Source organism: Leguminivora glycinivorella, chromosome 12, assembly GCF_023078275.1.
Source record: "Leguminivora glycinivorella isolate SPB_JAAS2020 chromosome 12, LegGlyc_1.1, whole genome shotgun sequence".
In the NCBI taxonomy this organism is placed as follows: domain Eukaryota; kingdom Metazoa; phylum Arthropoda; class Insecta; order Lepidoptera; family Tortricidae; genus Leguminivora; species Leguminivora glycinivorella.
In genome coordinates this window covers 19,437,264-19,455,528 of record NC_062982.1, presented here as the reverse complement: position 1 = coordinate 19,455,528, position 18,265 = coordinate 19,437,264, and the positions used below count along the sequence as shown (strand labels likewise).

The 18,265-nt window shown below is 36.7% G+C and overlaps 1 protein-coding gene across 1 annotated transcript in view; it reads left to right on the top strand.

Annotated features, from left to right (window-relative positions):
* The window catches only part of LOC125232035 (adenylate cyclase type 2), a 348,143-nt gene extending 335,309 nt beyond the window's left edge, over nucleotides 1–12,834 (top strand). Inside the window, 13 exon segments of the mRNA XM_048137646.1 lie at nucleotides 4,413–4,569; nucleotides 5,461–5,544; nucleotides 5,802–5,927; nucleotides 6,284–6,450; nucleotides 7,218–7,282; nucleotides 7,285–7,454; nucleotides 7,978–7,995; nucleotides 7,997–8,128; nucleotides 8,345–8,446; nucleotides 9,282–9,399; nucleotides 10,248–10,392; nucleotides 11,501–11,786; nucleotides 12,275–12,834. Of these exon segments, the coding sequence (XP_047993603.1) occupies nucleotides 4,413–4,569; nucleotides 5,461–5,544; nucleotides 5,802–5,927; nucleotides 6,284–6,450; nucleotides 7,218–7,282; nucleotides 7,285–7,454; nucleotides 7,978–7,995; nucleotides 7,997–8,128; nucleotides 8,345–8,446; nucleotides 9,282–9,399; nucleotides 10,248–10,392; nucleotides 11,501–11,615 (1,399 nt within the window). The 3' untranslated portion in view covers nucleotides 11,616–11,786; nucleotides 12,275–12,834.
* Nucleotides 12,835–18,265: the final 5,431 nt, after the last annotated feature.

Sequence of the window (18,265 nt, the reverse complement as noted above, 5' to 3'; positions counted from 1 at the left end):
TACTGATGAAAAATAAGACTATTTTACTATACACAGCAGTCTAAATCTTTGAGCAGAAAGAAAATCCAATAACGTACTTAACCTCTTGTACTGCTGCCAAAACAGGGATAGGAAAAACGTTAAATAACGTATTACGTATTACTGCCATTTAAAAATTCTTGTGCAACTCTTTAAATGCTAAAATCAAGGTTAAAGTCTTAATACTAAAGTATGTTAAATTAATGTTGCGTTAAAGCGATTTAAGTTTTAATTGCTAAAGTTGGTTCAATATGTGTCGTGCACAGTGCACAATATACGGTTAAATTTGTGTGCGCAAATATGCATAAATTACCTACAGCAGCTTCAATTTTATGTTGCCAGGTTTAATTAACTTTCATTGTTCTGCAGTGGCCGTATCATGGTCGTGTTTTTGTCAATTGTCATATCATGCATCACTTTCGCGCTTACGTTCCTACTAACTTGTTAGGACGTGACAGACATGGTGACAAATGATAGAGAGCCGTCCATCTTAGCCCTGCAGCCGGCCTATCATGCTCCCAATTTTATCACTTATCAACGTGGATCAGCGCTCATTTAGACGGTTCGATAACTCGCATACGAGTTTTATTACATTGCGGTATCAGATGGCTGTGCAATTGTATGTAACCTCAACAGCCCGTAATGTACCTTAAATCGCATGCGAGTTCGCATGCAAATCGGTCTTAAGACACCTGTTACTCTCCCACTGACATACTTGCCAGAACGTGACGGATGCTTTATCCATGTCGATAATTGATAAAATTGCAAGCATAATCGCCCTGCAGGATGCCCAGAAAAGATCAGAATCGCTTACGCTCCGCAGCGATCGAAACGTAACTGTCACTGTTGCGCTAATATACAAGTGTGATAAAACTGATAAAGACACGAAGCGTTTCGTTGTCGAAACGATAGCGATTGTTGCCTTGGCCAGGCTGCAATGCACCGTATATTCAACTCAAACTTCCAATTCTAGATTTATCTTAACAAATTGGAAGCCATCTTTGATTTTATTAGAAAATTTATGGAGCTGATAGTAAAGTTACAAAGTCAAGTTCTTCATATTCATTTTAAGAGGAGTGTTATCTTCAAAGATTATCTTTGGTTTCTATTAAAATATAAGGATTATAAAAGGCTGAATGTTTTAAGTCTGAAAGTAAAAGTTGGTGATAAGGGGTGAATCTTGTTCCACGAAATTAACGCTTCACTGAATTTAAAAGATCTTTGGATGCTGAATGTCCTTTTCTGACTGATTAGTCACAGACTTTTCAGTTCATTTGAGTCAAAAGTTTATTCGATTGGCTTGATCCGTAGTCTGCCCTTCTGATGGCCTGTTACTACACACATTATTATAAATTTTGTTATCTAAGTTATACCTTTTGCATGCGCTCGGTTTTTTATGTGCATATTCTGTAGAATATATTTTTTGTGATCTGTCATCACAGTGGAACGTACACCGCATCTTTGAGTTACATTACTGACTATTTATAACAACATCATATTGCTTGTTTATATCACTTGTGTGTCTTTAAGACACCATTAAATAAATTTGTCAAGCTCTTGTCTTTTTTTTTTGTTATTTACCTAACAAAACAATTCAGAGGATTAACAACATACATGTCATACGGGTCTATATTAATTCGCATAACTGAATACTCCTAATATGAATTGGTATACCGTTTATTACGCATAACGTTTAATACGCATATCATTATTTCGCATAACAGATTTCGTATAATGCTAATGCGCATAATGTAAATTGTTATAACGATGAATTGGTATAAGTATAATAAGCATAACTTTGTTTCGTAGAATGTTTAAATGGCATACAAGAAAATTATATTTTCATCACACTAACGGGTAACGGCTTACTTTTCTGTTCGAAAACCGATAGCAAAATTGCATTTTATCCACAAGAGTGAAAAGTAATTTCATACAAATTTTAACTTGATGTCTTAAGCTAGCTGATAGAATTTTACCTATAAATGATGATTTTGAATCATAAATATTGATGAAATCGATGGATTTGATTTAGTTTGATGTTTTACAGCCAGTATTTTGTTCGTGTTGGGGTGGTGAAAAATTTTGTGTTTCAAACTCGGTGGCAATGTTTAACGTGCCGTACGAAGGTTAATGTGCCTTGACACCCTCGCAACGCTCAAGATTCCACTTTTTGAACCACTCGTTACGCTCGCGGTTCAATATTGGAATCTTCCGCTTGCTCGGGTATCAGTATTGGCACGTGCGGTCTGCGAAAATCTGAACGATGTAATAATATTATTTAAATACTATCCATTTTCAATTTCTTTAGTAAGAATATAGACTAAAAAGCAATTGTAACTAATCCATTTTTTCCATTATTACACTATTTCCATTATTCCATTATTACATGTATCCACTGAACACGCCTATTACATAACTGGTAGACACTTTATTTTCTGAAAAACACTTATGAAAAACGAAAAAACTTAATAAGTAATGTATAAATAAAATAAAGACTCCTTAACTCAAATAATCTTTTTAATTTAAGATTAGCAGTTAAGTTCATAAATGCATGTATGTTTCTTAAAAATAAACAGTTTTTTTTTAATAATGCAAACATTATAAAACATGGAAGAAATTGACCAGTTACATTTGCCCCCTACTCGAGGTTGCCCCGCTGTACCTTAATTACCCCTATTTTTTTCATGCTTAATAAGTGAGACAGTATAAAATTAAAGACTCAAAATCGAGCGCTCGAAATTGGAAAATCAGCCCCTGATTGATCCAATCGCTTGCTCCATACAGTTAGTAAGTATGGCAATTCATTTTAGGATAATTAAAGTTATACGAAATAATAGTATGCAAATTTCAATTATGCAGATTCATTGTTATGCGAAATAAGAATTATGCATTTTTAATATTATGCTTATTCAATGTTATGAACAATTATGTTATGCCAAATCTGTTATGCGAATTCCAATTATGCGAATTAATGATAGGCGAAATAGAGGGCACCCATGTCATACATGTGCATCTACGTACTTATCTGTGTTTATTTGCTTCCAATAGTTCTCCCCATTGGTAAAGCCTTATTTTTAAACAGTCCTTACAAAATCTACAAGCTAACTAGTATACATTTCAAAACAGTGCAATTTAAACTTGCAATTTTCTCATAGCTCAAGTTGATTTTCACAAGCTCGAACAAACCACGGAGCGGCGGTAAGTCTAAATTAGCAGCAAATTAACAGCGACAGAAATTAACTGCAGCAACACTCAGCTTTAATGCGATTTATTTACTCTTCGTTTAAAGCTGTTTGGAAGCCTCATTTATAGTGATTAAGATATCTGATGGATTATGGAGGTGATGATGGAAATATTTTTAAATAATAGCCTTGCAAACCGTTTGTTTAATGATGTTGATGACAGTGCCTTATTTTTGTATCTGTTGTGTTACCCTTCTTTATCAAAAAATGATTGATGTAAAATGATGTCAAATTTGATGACTGATGATGTCAAAACTGTCAATATTTAATTATGCACCGTGATTTTATTGAATTTCGTTAACTTCGGCATATAGTTGGTCAATTATAGGAAACAGAATAGCATAGTTAACATAGCATAGTATAGCATAGCGTAGTAGTTAGCATAGCATAGTTAACTTTTTTCTGAAAAATCCCATACGCCTGCAATAAAGATGTTACATCAATTGCTGTTTAGAAACGGGTTTTGCGTGTTCGATATGCGATTGACATGTCATAGTTTTGACACTTAGTGTGAGTTAATTGTAAAGCCCGTTTCTCAACAGCAATTGAAGTTAACATCTATCGCAGGTGTATGGTTTTTTTAGAAATAAAAAAAATACAAATTTAAGAAAGTTAACGAACTATGCCATTATGTTCCTTATAATGTACCTAACTATTTGCCGAAGTTGACCTAATTAAATAAAAACACGGTGTATAAATTAGCCTTATTTAATTTCTTGCGGCTACAATTTGCACTAGTTTGTGTTGAAGAAAATATTCTTAAGCATGTTGTTTGAGCACACAGGTGTATAAAAGATATTCTGAACTAGATCTTGATCAGAACTGTAAGTATCGAAAGTGAAGTTTTTGGTTGAAGCAATAGATATTGGTTTGTTGGATTGATTGGATATGAGTCTCCAAATGACTCCATATAAAATCCAGATGAAATTTTTGACGAGTAACTAATGTGTAGGTAAATATTGAAAAACAAACCAGGAAAAAACTGTGAACTAGAAAATTAAATAAATAAATAAATAAATATTGGGGGACACCTTACACAGATCTACCTAGCCCCAAACTAAGCAAAGCTTGTACTATGGGTGCTAGGCGACGATATACATACTTATATAGATAAATACATACTTATATTATACAGAATTGTGTGCATTCCAGGGGTATCGTCCTCTACGCATCGTTCGGGCCGACGTTTTTCATGCTGATGGTGTTCGTGTATTTGTCGTGGCACGACGGCACGTTTCCGCGACGGCCACTGTCCGACATCCCCGCTGCTGACGACTTGTATGCTGACACCTGTACTAAACCGGGACAGGTGGGTGTTTCGTTTCTATCATGTCAGCTAAATCTCATTGTGTTTGGATTTCCACTAGGACTGGCTGTTCTCAAATCTCTTCAATTGGATCTTTACTAGTTATCTTCAACAATCTATCTTCTCTTTCGGTTCGAGCCGCTATCTTATCTTGCCCCCTGTCACTTGAGTCTGTCAACTCTCTGACCATGTCAGCAAGCTAAGCTTCTTACTTACGTTGTCTCTGTAGGCGTGTCATGCTTCCAATTTTATCACTTATCTATGCGGATAAAGAATCCGTCACGCTTTGGCAAGTATGTCAGTGCGAGAGTGACAGATGTCTTATCCACGTCGATAAATAATAAAATTGGAAGCATAATATGCCGGCTGGTCTTTAAGAAGAGCGCTGTCCGACATCCCCGCTGCTGACGATTTGTATGCTGACAACTGTTATGTTACTAAACTGAGACAGCAGGGTTAGCACATGATTGCCGCGAGAGTATGTCGCCGCGAGATAGCTAGACTACCCGTTCTTATGTCATGATACAGTTAGAAGAAGACGTGTCATCTATCTCGCGGCGACTTACTCTCGCGGCAATCATGAAATTAAATGAAAATGAGAAAAATGTGCTAGGCCTACTGGTGAGTGATTTATCATCAGTATCATCACCTTATAAACCTAATACTACTGTTGGGCTTGATCTTCTAGGGATCTCCACAACAACTAGCCATGCTCAACTCTCTTCCATTGATACTTTCTGACCTTCAAGAAGACCATTTTTTTATCGGTCTTTCAGTTCGAGATCACTATTCAAGAACTACTCTTTCTCCTTCACCGGCTAATCAATCCTATAAAACTGCCCACTGCTGTTTTGTGTAAGTTTTAAAATAAAAGAAAATTATTGTACGTTTCAGGTGGTGACAAACAATAGATACATCAGAATCACGATGTTCCTGGTGTCAGTTTTTCTGATCGGCGCTTGTGCTGTCATAAACTTAGTAAGTACCTAAATTCTGTCAAACAAGTCTGTCAGTAAATAAGAACAAAGAAAACTATATGCATCCTTTTCTTTAGGGTACTAGAGGAAAGGATACCTATAGTTTTTTTTGTTCTTATTTACTGACAAACTTGTTTGACAGAGTATACATATAAGAAACACTTAGAGCTTTTAGCCTAGAAATTAACAGATCTAATCACAATTCAACCTATAACGGTCTTCCCAAAAAATGATTGATTGTCATTTATTTGCTTACAGTTTCAGCCGTCAGACTCCGACGACCAGCCTGAGATACTGAGGTGGCAGAGACTACAGAACGACACCAACTATACCAATGAAGTGAAGGCCGACAGAGTACGGCATTTTGAACTGGAAGAAGCGCCGGTAAGTTAAAAATGTTATACCGATGTGAATTAAAAAGAGAGGACGAAAATTTATAAGATGAGAAACGTACCTATGAGGTACGGATGCATTTTGAGGGAAGAAACAGGAAAAGAAATTAAGAACAGAAGATAAGAATGGTATGAGATGAAGGCAGAGTAAATGAGAGATATTTTGTATGAAAAAAATCCTTCGATTCTAAATATTTACGTTTAATTGAGTTTGCGCAATCTGTTGGAGGCGTAAAAGAATTATAGGAACCGATAGTTCTAGAAAACTGTCAAAAATCAAAAAAGGTAATTACGGTCTACATTCCGGTCCATACATATAAGTCTGATGAACATTCTATCTCATTCCAGAGCTACCTCTACAGCTCAGTGCTCACCTTGGCCTCAATCTCCGTGTTCCTTCGCGTAGGATTCGTCCTGAAGTTAGTGGTGATGGGCTGCGTACTAACTACACATATCGCGCTGTTTGCATCTTCAGAGCTGTTCTATAACAACCCGCTAACGTCTGAGCCTGACGAGTAAGTGTCACTGCATCTCCCACGAACACCCAATACAGGTGTTCCTTCGAGTAGGCTTCGTCCTGAAGCTAGACGTCATGTGCTGCGTGCTGACCACGTATATTGTGCTGTTCGCGTCTTCAGGGCTGTTCTACCACAATCCTCTGATGAAGGAGAGTAAGTGTCACTGCAGATGTGCATCTCTCTCCCTGTAACACCTAACTCAATATCGGTGTTCCTTCGCGTAGGTTTCTTCCTGAAGTTAGTGGTGATGGGCTACGTGCTAACTGCACACATCGCTCTATTTGTATTTTCAGAACTCTTCTATCACAAGCAGCTGGTGTCTGAGCCTGATGAGTAAGTTTTACTCCATCTGAATCCTTCTAACACCCTAACATTGGCCCCAGGAAGTGTTCCTTTGTTTAGAATTTGTCCTGAAGTTAGTGATGATGTGCTGCGCACACACCACTCATATCGCGTTGCTTGCGCCTTCAAAACTCTTCCATCACAACCCGCTGATGTCTTGAGTTTGATGAATACGTTAATAAAATATAAACCCAGTTCACAACCGATATAATTCTGGGACTAAACCAAAGTAATTTTTGAATCAGTCACCAAATTGTTTTCGGTGTATTTATCTTGGCTATAATTTGCTTAATAAAGTCATCAGTCAGTCTGATAAAGTCATTGTTATATTCCGTCGATGGAAGATAGGAATGAGGATGTGTTTAAATTCCATTTATACGTATCAGAAAAATGGCTAAACAAATCTTAACCGCTTTTTCCAGATTTTCCATGCTCTCATACGCAACCAAAGCCGGCCTAGTGCTAGTCTTCGTAGCCGCCCTCCTTCACATCTGGACCGCCAGATCGAGTTCACATCGAGAACCGACTTCCTCTGGAAGGACAAACTCAAGTTTGAACAGGAGGAGGTGGAGACGATGAGGGGAATCAATAAGATTCTGCTGGAGAATATTCTGCCTGCTCATGTTGCGCAGCATTTCTTGACGTCTGTGGCTTCGGAGGTGAGATATTGAGCTTTCACCTATTACCACTTTAGTAGAAACCCAGATTTTTCATGCTCCCATACGTTACCAAAGCCGGACTGATGCTATATTCGTAGTCGCTTTACTCCACAATCAAGACTGTCAAAACGAGTTCACATCATAAACCGAATTCTGGAAGGATTTAGAGGTTTTTTCAGGCTCAAGCCGCAAGGAAGGGCTTGTTAACTGGAAGCCTAGTCTTTAATCTAAAGTCTGTCAGGGATGTCTTAACCTCACCCTAGTGTCTTCCGAGAGCTGGCGTCTTATCAATTCCATGCTTGCTGCGTGTAGTGACATTAGGTGCAACTACTTATATACGCATCAACACCATTTTCCTACACGCTCTAAAAAAATTAGCAGGTGATATCTCGCGATAAATGATAAAACATCTGAGGCCGTTCTATCGAACTTTTGAAGAACGGCCTGATTTTATCATTTATCGCGCACCAATTGCCTGTCAGATGCTTTTAATACATTCTAATTTTATATTCATAATTTTCAGGAGGACCTCTACCACGAAGCGCTACTCAAGCATCGCGGTCATGTTTGCGTCCATTCCCAACTACAAGGAGTTCTACGATGAGACTGACGTCAACAAGCAGGGGCTAGAGTGCCTGCGGTTACTCAATGAGATTATCTGCGACTTTGATAAGGTGAAATTTGCAAAACCACATAAGTAGATACATTATCATAGAACCTATCACAAGTTTTTCATTGCCAAAACTTCCGAACCGGTAAAACCTAGTTCCAGTTCGGTAATTCGGGCTTTTACGGTAACATCCATATCTATTATACTACTTTGATAACTTAGTATATTATAAACTTTATAATGGCCTATGTTTGAATGAAGTTCACTAATATTTTTACAGTTATTATTGAAGCCGAAGTTCAGCGGAATAGAAAAGATCAAAACCATTGGAAGCACTTACATGATTGCTTCAGGATTAAGGCCAGGAAAAGAGGATCAAACGGTAAGAAAAACCATTAAGACATAATTATAATATTACACATCTACAAATGTAGTGCGAAAAGTTTTCTTTCAATCAGTGTCAGTACAAAACGTACTGACAGTGTCTGAACTAGCATGACAAATATGAATATTTCCGGAAAAATATGAAGGAAAGCCTTTTTGCACTAGATCTCTAAGGCCTAGCACCAAACACTTAACCACTACTCGGACACTGGCGATCAAATATATTGAAAGAGGCGCAATCCTAGCACACAGTCTTAGCTCGTGTAGGTGAACGCATACTATGCTTGTATGAGTGAAATATGACAGGTCGACTGTTCGTGTTTTTGACAGGCGGTAACTGTAAGGTAACCGAGAGGGGGTGGGCGGGACTTTCAGCGGGGAGCGGGAGTGGCCATACTGTACGATAGTACTCTTTATTATACTGTGACTTAACTCAGGGTTAGTGGGCTGTCATATGTTAAATCCCATATAAACTTGCACAAATCGTTGGTGCAAGTTTCCCTAATCGATCTAAACTTAGCAGATTAGGATTTCTAAGCATCTTAGTATTTATACGCTTGGGCCTATAATAAGAATGACGTATAAATAAATAAAAATATAGGCGTTACATAAACAAAACTATTTGTCATTTTAAGCCACTTTACCCAAGTTTTCTGAGTATGACAGTTACAAACCCTTTTAGCAATAACAATTACTTTAGCTATGCTATTTCCGCCTAATCCTTATTTACTCCCTAGTGTGGTGGTGGTATGTTATTCCAGCTGCAAGCAGATTCTTTTAGCCTAGCAAAAACTGCACAATACGACTAAAATCTCTTTTTGTCCCTTTTTCAGGATGCGAAAGGAAAGGAAGAGCATACAGTGGCGATCCTAGTGGAGTTTGCGTTTGCTCTGATGACAATCCTGGACCAGATTAACCGAGAATCGTTTCAGAGGTTCAAACTTAGGATAGGTGAGTCCAATTTTAGTAGGAACATATTCAAATAATCATTGTAAAGTTGTTGGAACCTAGATCGTATAAAAACAAGATTTCTTATTAAAAATTGACCGGCGCGGTGGAATCACGAATTCAGAGTTGCGTGATTTATTATGGCTTGAATCTTGTAAACGAAAATTAATATCGATTGAAATGAGTTGAAACAAAACCTTGTTAAGTTTACTTATAAATAAATAAAAATAAAATAAATATTATAGGACATTCTTACACAGATTGACTGAGTCCCACGGTAAGCTCAAGTAGGCTTGTGTTATGGGTACTCAGACAACGATATATATAATACACAAATACTTATATACATAGAAAACATCCATGACTCAGGAACAAATATCTGTGCTCATCACACAAATAAATGCCCTTACCGGGATTTGAACCCGGGACCGCGGCGTAACAGGCAGGGTCACTACCGACTAGGCCAAACCGGTCGTCAAAACTTATCGCGAGAGGATACTACTTCGAGGACCCAGTATAGTAGACTAAGGTGAAGGCGGTAAGGTGAAAAAGTGGATACATCTCTTTGTAGTCGACTGTACCTATTAATTTTCATTTTCGTAACCGTACTTAAGTGATGGAAACCTATAGGTACCCACTATTATTCAATTAAATGAAAAATAGTGCCGAGTGTTTCATATCTAGTCTTCGATACTTTTTTTTTTAATGTGATAATAGCAGACAGGTCGCCTGATGGTAAGCGATCACCGCCGCCCATGGACACCCGAAACACCAGAGGTGTTGGAGGTGCGTTGCCGGCCTTTCCATAAGGGTATTGATTGCCCACATAATTTTTATCTATTGTTTTCCAGGTTTAAACCACGGGCCAGTGATAGCCGGAGTTGTTGGCGCTCAGAAGCCTCAGTACGACATTTGGGGCAACACCGTCAATGTGGCTTCAAGAATGGACTCCACGGGTGTCATGGGACGGATACAGGTCACAGAGGACACTGCTAAGTAAGTATCAGCCGCTTAACAAAGTAAAACAAGTAGTTATCAATAGTACCTATAATCACCCATTAAATTGGTGATACTGTTGTCGACGAATTACTCTCGCAACTCCGTATTGGAACGTATTGGAAAATATGAAAAATCGCTGTTATGAGTAGCCAAAATTAATTATAAGTCATTGCTATGCCCTTAAAGGGTTAGTATTACCTACTTAAAAATGTAACGTGTAGTATTACAGCAATAAAGATTTTTTCACCACACCAACGGGTAAAGGCTTACTTTGCTATTCGAAAACAGATAGCAAAATTGCATTTTATCCACAAAAGTGCAACGTAATTTCATACAAATTTTAACTTGATGCCTTAAGCTAGCTGATAGAATTTATCTATAAATGTTGATTTTGGATCATAAATATTGAATAAATCGATGGATTTGATTTAGTTTGATGTTTTATAGTCAGTATTTTGTTCGTGTTGGTGTGGTGAAAAATTTTGGGTTTCACTCGGTGGCAAAGTTTGTTTAACCTTCGAGCCTTGAAACCCTCGCAATACTCAAGATTCCACTTTTTGAACCACTCGCTACGCTTGCGGTTCAATATTGGAACCTTTCGCTTGCTCGGGTATCAATATAGGCACGTGCGGTTAAACAACTACTTTGCCCCCTTGTAAAACAAATAACTATTGATTTGATTTAATTTGAAAAATCACGACAATTCTGCCAAGAGTTAACTAAAATATTACGGTGTTTTGGTTTGTAGTAAGATTTGATATAGAATACTTAGAATTGTTTTACAAACGCCTGAAACAAGTTGAATCTTCCCTTAAGGCATTGTACGAACAGGCAGGTCGCTTGCTTAGCGTCTAGAGCCTGGCGAGTCACATACATACCAAATAGCGTATCAGAGGTAAGTTCTAGAATTTTGCGATAGGCCATAATATTACGCATTTGGAGCCTAGCTAGACATTTAGTATCGATGTAACCAAACAAGTCTGTTACACAGACTACTGTACAAACAGCTAGGGTTTAGGCGCTTAGGAAGCCGCCTGCCTATGCGGACTTATCCTAAAAGAAACTTTGCTAGGCAATGTTCCTAAGGCGCTGACGTTTGTTTCAGGGTTCTCATGAACGCAGGCTACACGTGTGAATGTCGAGGACCCACATTTGTGAAGGGGAAAGGAACACTAACCACATATTACGTCAAACCACCCACATCCATTGGAGGGATGTAAATCGGATATTCTAAAATACGTTGGTAAAGGTCTAAAATAACCTGTAGCCGTTTTCACCACGGTCAAAGTGCCATTGCACTTTCATAATTTTGGTGCCCATTTCTGGGTCAGTAAGTAACAATGTTACTCAGCGATAATATTTACTTCTTGGACAGGCTGAGCTGTGAAGTAGTAGTAGTAGTAGTAATCACTTTATTGTGTACAACAGATTCATATACAGTTTACAGGAACAGAGGTACAAAGGCGAACTTATCCCTATAAGGGATCTCTTCCAGCTAACCTTAGATTAGATGAGAGGAACATTAAAGTAGGCAAGATAGACAAACTTACAGAAGTACAATAAAGGTCAGAAATAAACCAAAATAATGTCCACAAGTAAATAAACTACATAAACACTAAATAATATTATGAAATAAACTACATACACGAATACACAAATAAAATACGATATATAAATATATATATACATAAATATGAATATCGCAAGAAATATGTACTTCTCAAATAGGAGTAGGTTCAGATGGAATACACAACCAGATCACGCTTGGTTGGAAAGCCAAAGCTTCTTCAAATTAGTCTTGAGTGATGCCACAGACTGAGACTGTTTGAGAGACCGGGGCAGTTCATTCCACAATTTCACCGAAGTCAGGGGTTGAAAGTCACTGTCGCGTGACAAATGTCACCGTGGTGAAATACAAGGTCACTGACAAGATAGCCAAGTCAACATTTCTTCTAAGTGTGCCATAATGTCTTGGAATAAATGTTGATTTAATTAGTTTACTTATTTTAATCATTAGCAATGTAGTGCGAAAAGATTTGCCTTCGTATTGTTACGGAAACTTACGAACGTCTCATGCTATTTCAGTACAAGATGTACTGACATTGACTCAACTAGCATGACAAATACGAACGTTTCCGGAAAAATACGATGGAAACCTTTCCGCACTACATTTGTACATAGTCAACGAGTGGCAAAGAGGTTGGTCCGCTAATAGTGTATGAAGGTTTAACCTCATTTATTAAAGGAAAGTACCTACTTCGAAGTTTTTGAAGTTGTGTGTGATATTTTACAACAAAGGAAAAGAGATAAATGTCATGTAAATATGAATGTTTATATTATTATTTGACAAGAAAATTTAGAGTGTTTTGTCCTAAAATGTATCAAAGATTTATTTTGACTGGTATGTAGGTATGTGTACCTAGGTAAAACGTTTTTTTGAGTTCGATTAGAATTTTCTATACGCACATAAACTAAATTATAATTTATGACTTTAGAATTTTGACACTTTGATGAAAATAATTATCAAAATTTTTGGAACACAAAATTAGTTTACAAATATATTTTTACAATAATATATTTCAGAATTCTAATACATATCTTAAAGTTTACAAAATTATAAACACATATTGAAAAAACTATATAATAGATTAATTGTTATTAAATAAGTATTGTAACTATAGATATTAGATATTTTAAGAGTTACTAAAAGTAAGCCTATTTAGTAATTTATTTTGATAACGTTTTTAAACTGTCCCTCTATTTTTAAGTACATGGTCCAAGACCTCTTTTTCACAATTGCCAATTTATTATTTATAACTTAAAATAAATTTTTAAATGCGTTTTCAATAAGTACAACTTATTAAAGCCTCGATGTAAGGAACAAATCAAATTATTTTATTATTATTTTTTTTTAAGTAGTAACACTACTATATATCAATTATAAACTGAAATAGATACCATACACTAAAGAAAAAGCGATCAAGCCCACTGGTGGGTTGGCGGTCGGGGTGGTGTAGCGGTTTATCACGTCAGCCGCGTTAGCTGGAGACCCGGGTTCGATTTCCGGCTTCGCCAACAGTGGGCTTGATCGCTTTTTCAATTATGTATATTTCAGTTTATAATTTATTAAAGCCTGGGGGGTTACCATGACGTACTAAAGACGTTCAGTTTAGGTTGAGAGAAAGCGACACAGCTTGCTATAGCAGTTACATAGCTCCGTCCCTCTCTCTCAACTGTCTCGGCTTTAGTACGTCATGGTAACCCCCCTGACCAGAAATATATGACTACGCGCCATGTTGCGGAATTTCATTAGAACTATTTTCACACTATAATAGATACTGAACTGTCACCGCATATCGAGGGTTTAATGGTGAAACCCGATAAGTTGAGCAAACTACCATATACAACAAAAAAAAAAACAGAAAACATCCACAACATCATTCAGTCAAACAACCCCCCACGAGTCATTCCAGGTGCAAAGGTTCCCAAGACGCTAGCTGAGCTGATAACCTCAACTGGGTTGAGCAAACTGGTTTTTGAAATTCCAACTATGTGGAATGTTGTTAAACAAATTATCTCGATTAATCGGGTTTCACCAGTAAACCCTCGATATAGCAGAATAACAGCGCCCCCTGACAATTTATCCATACTAATAATATAAATGTGAAAGTGTGTGTGTCTGTTTGTTTGTCCGTCTTTCACGGCAAAACGGAGCGACGAATTGTCGTGATTTTTTAAGTGGAGATAGTTGAAGGGACGGAGAGTGACATAGGCTACTTTTTGTCTCTTTCTAACGTGCGCGAAGCCGCGGGTAAAAGCTAGTAGTCATATATTTCTGGTCAGGCATTAATTATCATTTTAAATGACTGTAGTAGTGCTCGTTCTATGAATAGATAGGTACGATTACCTACAGTTTCGAAAGCCTAGTCAGTCGATTTAATAAAAAAAATAGCTTTTTCTCGCGGCTTCGATCGCGCTAAATTCGAAAATTGCGGAGTGCTCCATACAAACTTCCACCTTCCATTTTAGAGAAGTGGGGGGTTATAAAGAGACAAAAAGTAGCCTATGTCACTCTCCATCCCTTCAACTATCTCCAGTTAAAAAATCACGTCAATTCGTCGTTCCGTTTTGCCGTGAAAGACGGACAAACAAACAGATACACACTTTCCCATTTATAATATTAGTATGGATAGACGATCACATCACACTACACTCATAAGACTCCGTAACTTTTTATAAGTATGTAGTTTTTTTCAATAATTTATGGTTAGATTTTGGCTATACTAAAGTAGATACTGCAGAAATGAGATCGTGATGTATCGGTACTAATTAATGTAATGTGTGAATACTTCTCTCACGTTAGTTATTACATTATTATAATTCTGGTTTTCTATGATAGAAAGGTCCCTACATATTATGCTTTAAGTCAAGTGCAATGCTATCTTTGTATCTGAAATTCTTACAGAAATTCTGAAAGAAATATCCTTAATAAGGATCATTTAGTTATTGATGCCACATTGAAAATAAAGGTATACTTGGCTTGGGTCGACTCGTTCGTTTTTCGTCACGTTCCTAAATTTGTCCGATTCTGCTTTCGTCAGCCATTCTTCATTCGTCAACTTAGTCTGCAATCATTATCGTCTTTGACCATAATGAGTTGTTGGCTTTTTCTTATTCCGACTCAATCGTTTTTCGTCATTTCGTATTTGGTCATATTCTAAGTTGGTACCGACCTAAGAATACGAAAAAACACGAAAAACATAGATTTAACAGCGAACATGCCGAAAGAAGATTATGACGAGTACAGAACGAAACGAATTAAGATAAAGATGAACAACGAAATTGACCGTAGTTGAGAAAGACCATCGATGATCGTGACGAATAAAGAATGGCTGACGGACAAATTTACACTGAGAGAAAGCAGAATCGGACAAATTTACGGAACGTGACGATTCAAAAACGATTCAAATGACAAATGTGTCGAGGCGCTATTTTAACCAAAAACCTTGTTGGTGAAAACTGGTTGTTATAGGAACGTGACGAATAAAATAAATATAGCAATTCATCTCTGGGTTAATCCGCGGCAAGAGTAACATGGGTCACGATTTTATTGCATGTTCCATTTATTCACGATGCAAGTTAAAGTGACAATCTATCTCTAAATAAGTGTTACTTTCCCGATTTATCCTTTCATTTGCAGCTGTAGTTCAAATGAACACTCAATGAAGTGACTCACGTTACTTTTACGTGGATACACCTCTAACCAATGGATCTGGTTACTTTGTATGAAAGTTCCTTTTTCATTCCATTTTGATTGCTCCCGATTATACCTTAGTAATTTACAAAGAGGGTCGAGTATTATAGAGAGTTACCGTCAAAATAAAATGTGTAATCACAGTACATACTGCCATCTCTTGTCACAAGCTTAAAACTTTTGAACCTCAGTTTTGATAATTTGGCCCGTATTCTTAGCTTGATATGTGTTAAAATGACAAATATTAATATTTGCGCCATCTAGGAGCGTACCCCAGAGGTGTAATGCCATCTAGGCCATTTTCTGTGTGGTACTGAGATACGTTTTTTTTCTTAGACTTTATCTGTCTATACGGAATTATAATTATATTTATGTCTTTGGTAAGTTATAATTATTCCATAAATTTTATATAGTTCTGTAAATAAAGGTGTAATAAAGAGTTATTTTGAATATGACAATATTATTTATAAATAAATACGTTAGTAAATTAAATGGCTAAATTAGAGATTACAATTACTTTGCATTTAATAGTGAAAAGTTTTTAAATATTTTAGGCGTTCTTTTTAATTTATTTAGAATACTCATTAGTATGGTGCTAAATTGTTAAGTAGCCTAATTTTAATGCATAAAATGTTTAGTATGAAGAATGTAAGGTACAGCGGGGCAAATCCCGACTGGGGGGCTATTGTAACTGATCCATTTTTTCCATTATTACACTATAAAGTTAAGTTCCATATGTAACTTAGCAAAGACGGCTAAAAGTCTAAAACTATACACGTTATGGGTCCCGCTGTGTATAACAACTTACCATCGGTAATAACAGATGCACCTACTATGACAATTTTTAAAAACAAACTCAAAACTTGGCTTGTTGAGCAGTCGTTCTAATGCTCGATGAATTCCTGACTAGGAAATATTAATTATATATAATCCCAATTGTAATAACAATTATTTGTATAGTAGAGAGAGAGGGTGACCTGTAATTATATATTATCAATAAATTATGAGTATGAGTATGAGTAACACGCGTGCCATATAATTATAACCAGTGGACACTCTAATTAATAATACAAACATTGTAAAACATGGAAAAAATGAATTAGATGCATTTGTCCCCCAGTCGAAATTGCCCTGCTGTACCTTAATATGTTTTGTTTTTGTATTATTTTGCTAAGACTAGGTATATTATTTTTAATGCGAATATTTGAAATTGATTACGAACACCATTATGTGGCCCTAATGAAAGAGGGAACGAGTCTCATTCAGTTTTAAGTGTAAAATTAATAAAAGAACATATAAATAAAACATAATAGATTTACAGACGATTTTTTTTTGTAGACGTTTCTGCTAATCAGAAGTTAAAAAAAAAAAAAAAAACATAATAGGTCTTAAAATGTGTCATTTCTTACAGTATCAATGTAATCATGTATAGTTTTAATAAGTAACGTAATGCTATTTCCGAGAGATTATTTTGGAAATTTTATGAATTTAATAAAAATGATGTTCGATAATCATTTTGTTTTATTTCTAATTTTTAGATCAGAACAGAATTACATGGTAAGGTGCATTAGGGTAATTCCGAATGACAGAAATGCTCGGGTAATTCCGAAAGGGGAATCTTGATATGATGGAAATAATGGTGAGTTTTAGAAATTAGACGACTTTCGGAATTACCCTAATGCACCTTACATACTATAGTATTGTCGGTTAGTTTAAGTTCGAAATGCGTAGTAGCGTAGAAATGTCAAGTTTCAGCTCAATAAGTCGATGATATAATTTAGCTCACAAGATTTGACCCAGACATAGGAGCATTCTTTGAAAGTCAAACAAGAACTTCAAAAATATTGTAATAAGGCCCACTTGCACCAACCACATAACTCAGGGTTAGCGGGCTGTCATCTGTCAAATTCCATGTAAAATGGTGGGGTAACCCTCCATTTTTGTAGGTGCAAGTGGCCCTAAAGGGTTAAGGCCCATTTGCACCAATCACTTAACTCGGGCACACCTCGGACACTGGCGATCAAATATATGAAAGAGGCGCGTTCTTAGCACACAGTCTAAGCTCGTGTAGGTGAACGCGTACTATGCTTGTAAGAGTGAAATATGACAGGTCGACTGTTCGCGTTTTTGACAGGCGGTAACTGTGAGGTAACCGAGAGGGGGTGGGCGGCACTTTCAGCGGGGAGCGGGAGTGGCCATACTGTACGATAGTACTCTTTATTATACTGTGACTCAGGGTTAGCGGGCTGTCATCTGTCAAATTCCATATAAAACGGTGGGTTAACCCACAGACTAGTAATAGAACAGAGTGAGTCTCACTGAAGACCGGCTGTGACCCAACAATGGCGGACGTTTTTTTTTTAATTTTATTTTATGGCTTGGTGGCGACCTTTCAAGCCAGCAATGGCAGACGGTTTGCGATGTGCAAACACGATTTAAAATCAAAATAATTATAATTCAGGTCAAAAGAAAATCAATTCTTCACTTAATTTATCAAAAATTAATTATTTTACTTGAAATTTAGAATTATCTTGTTTTTAACAAATAATAATGACTCAGTGCGCCGTGTGCAAATAGGTACTATTAAAAAAAAATACTGGTCACACTTTTGTTTTG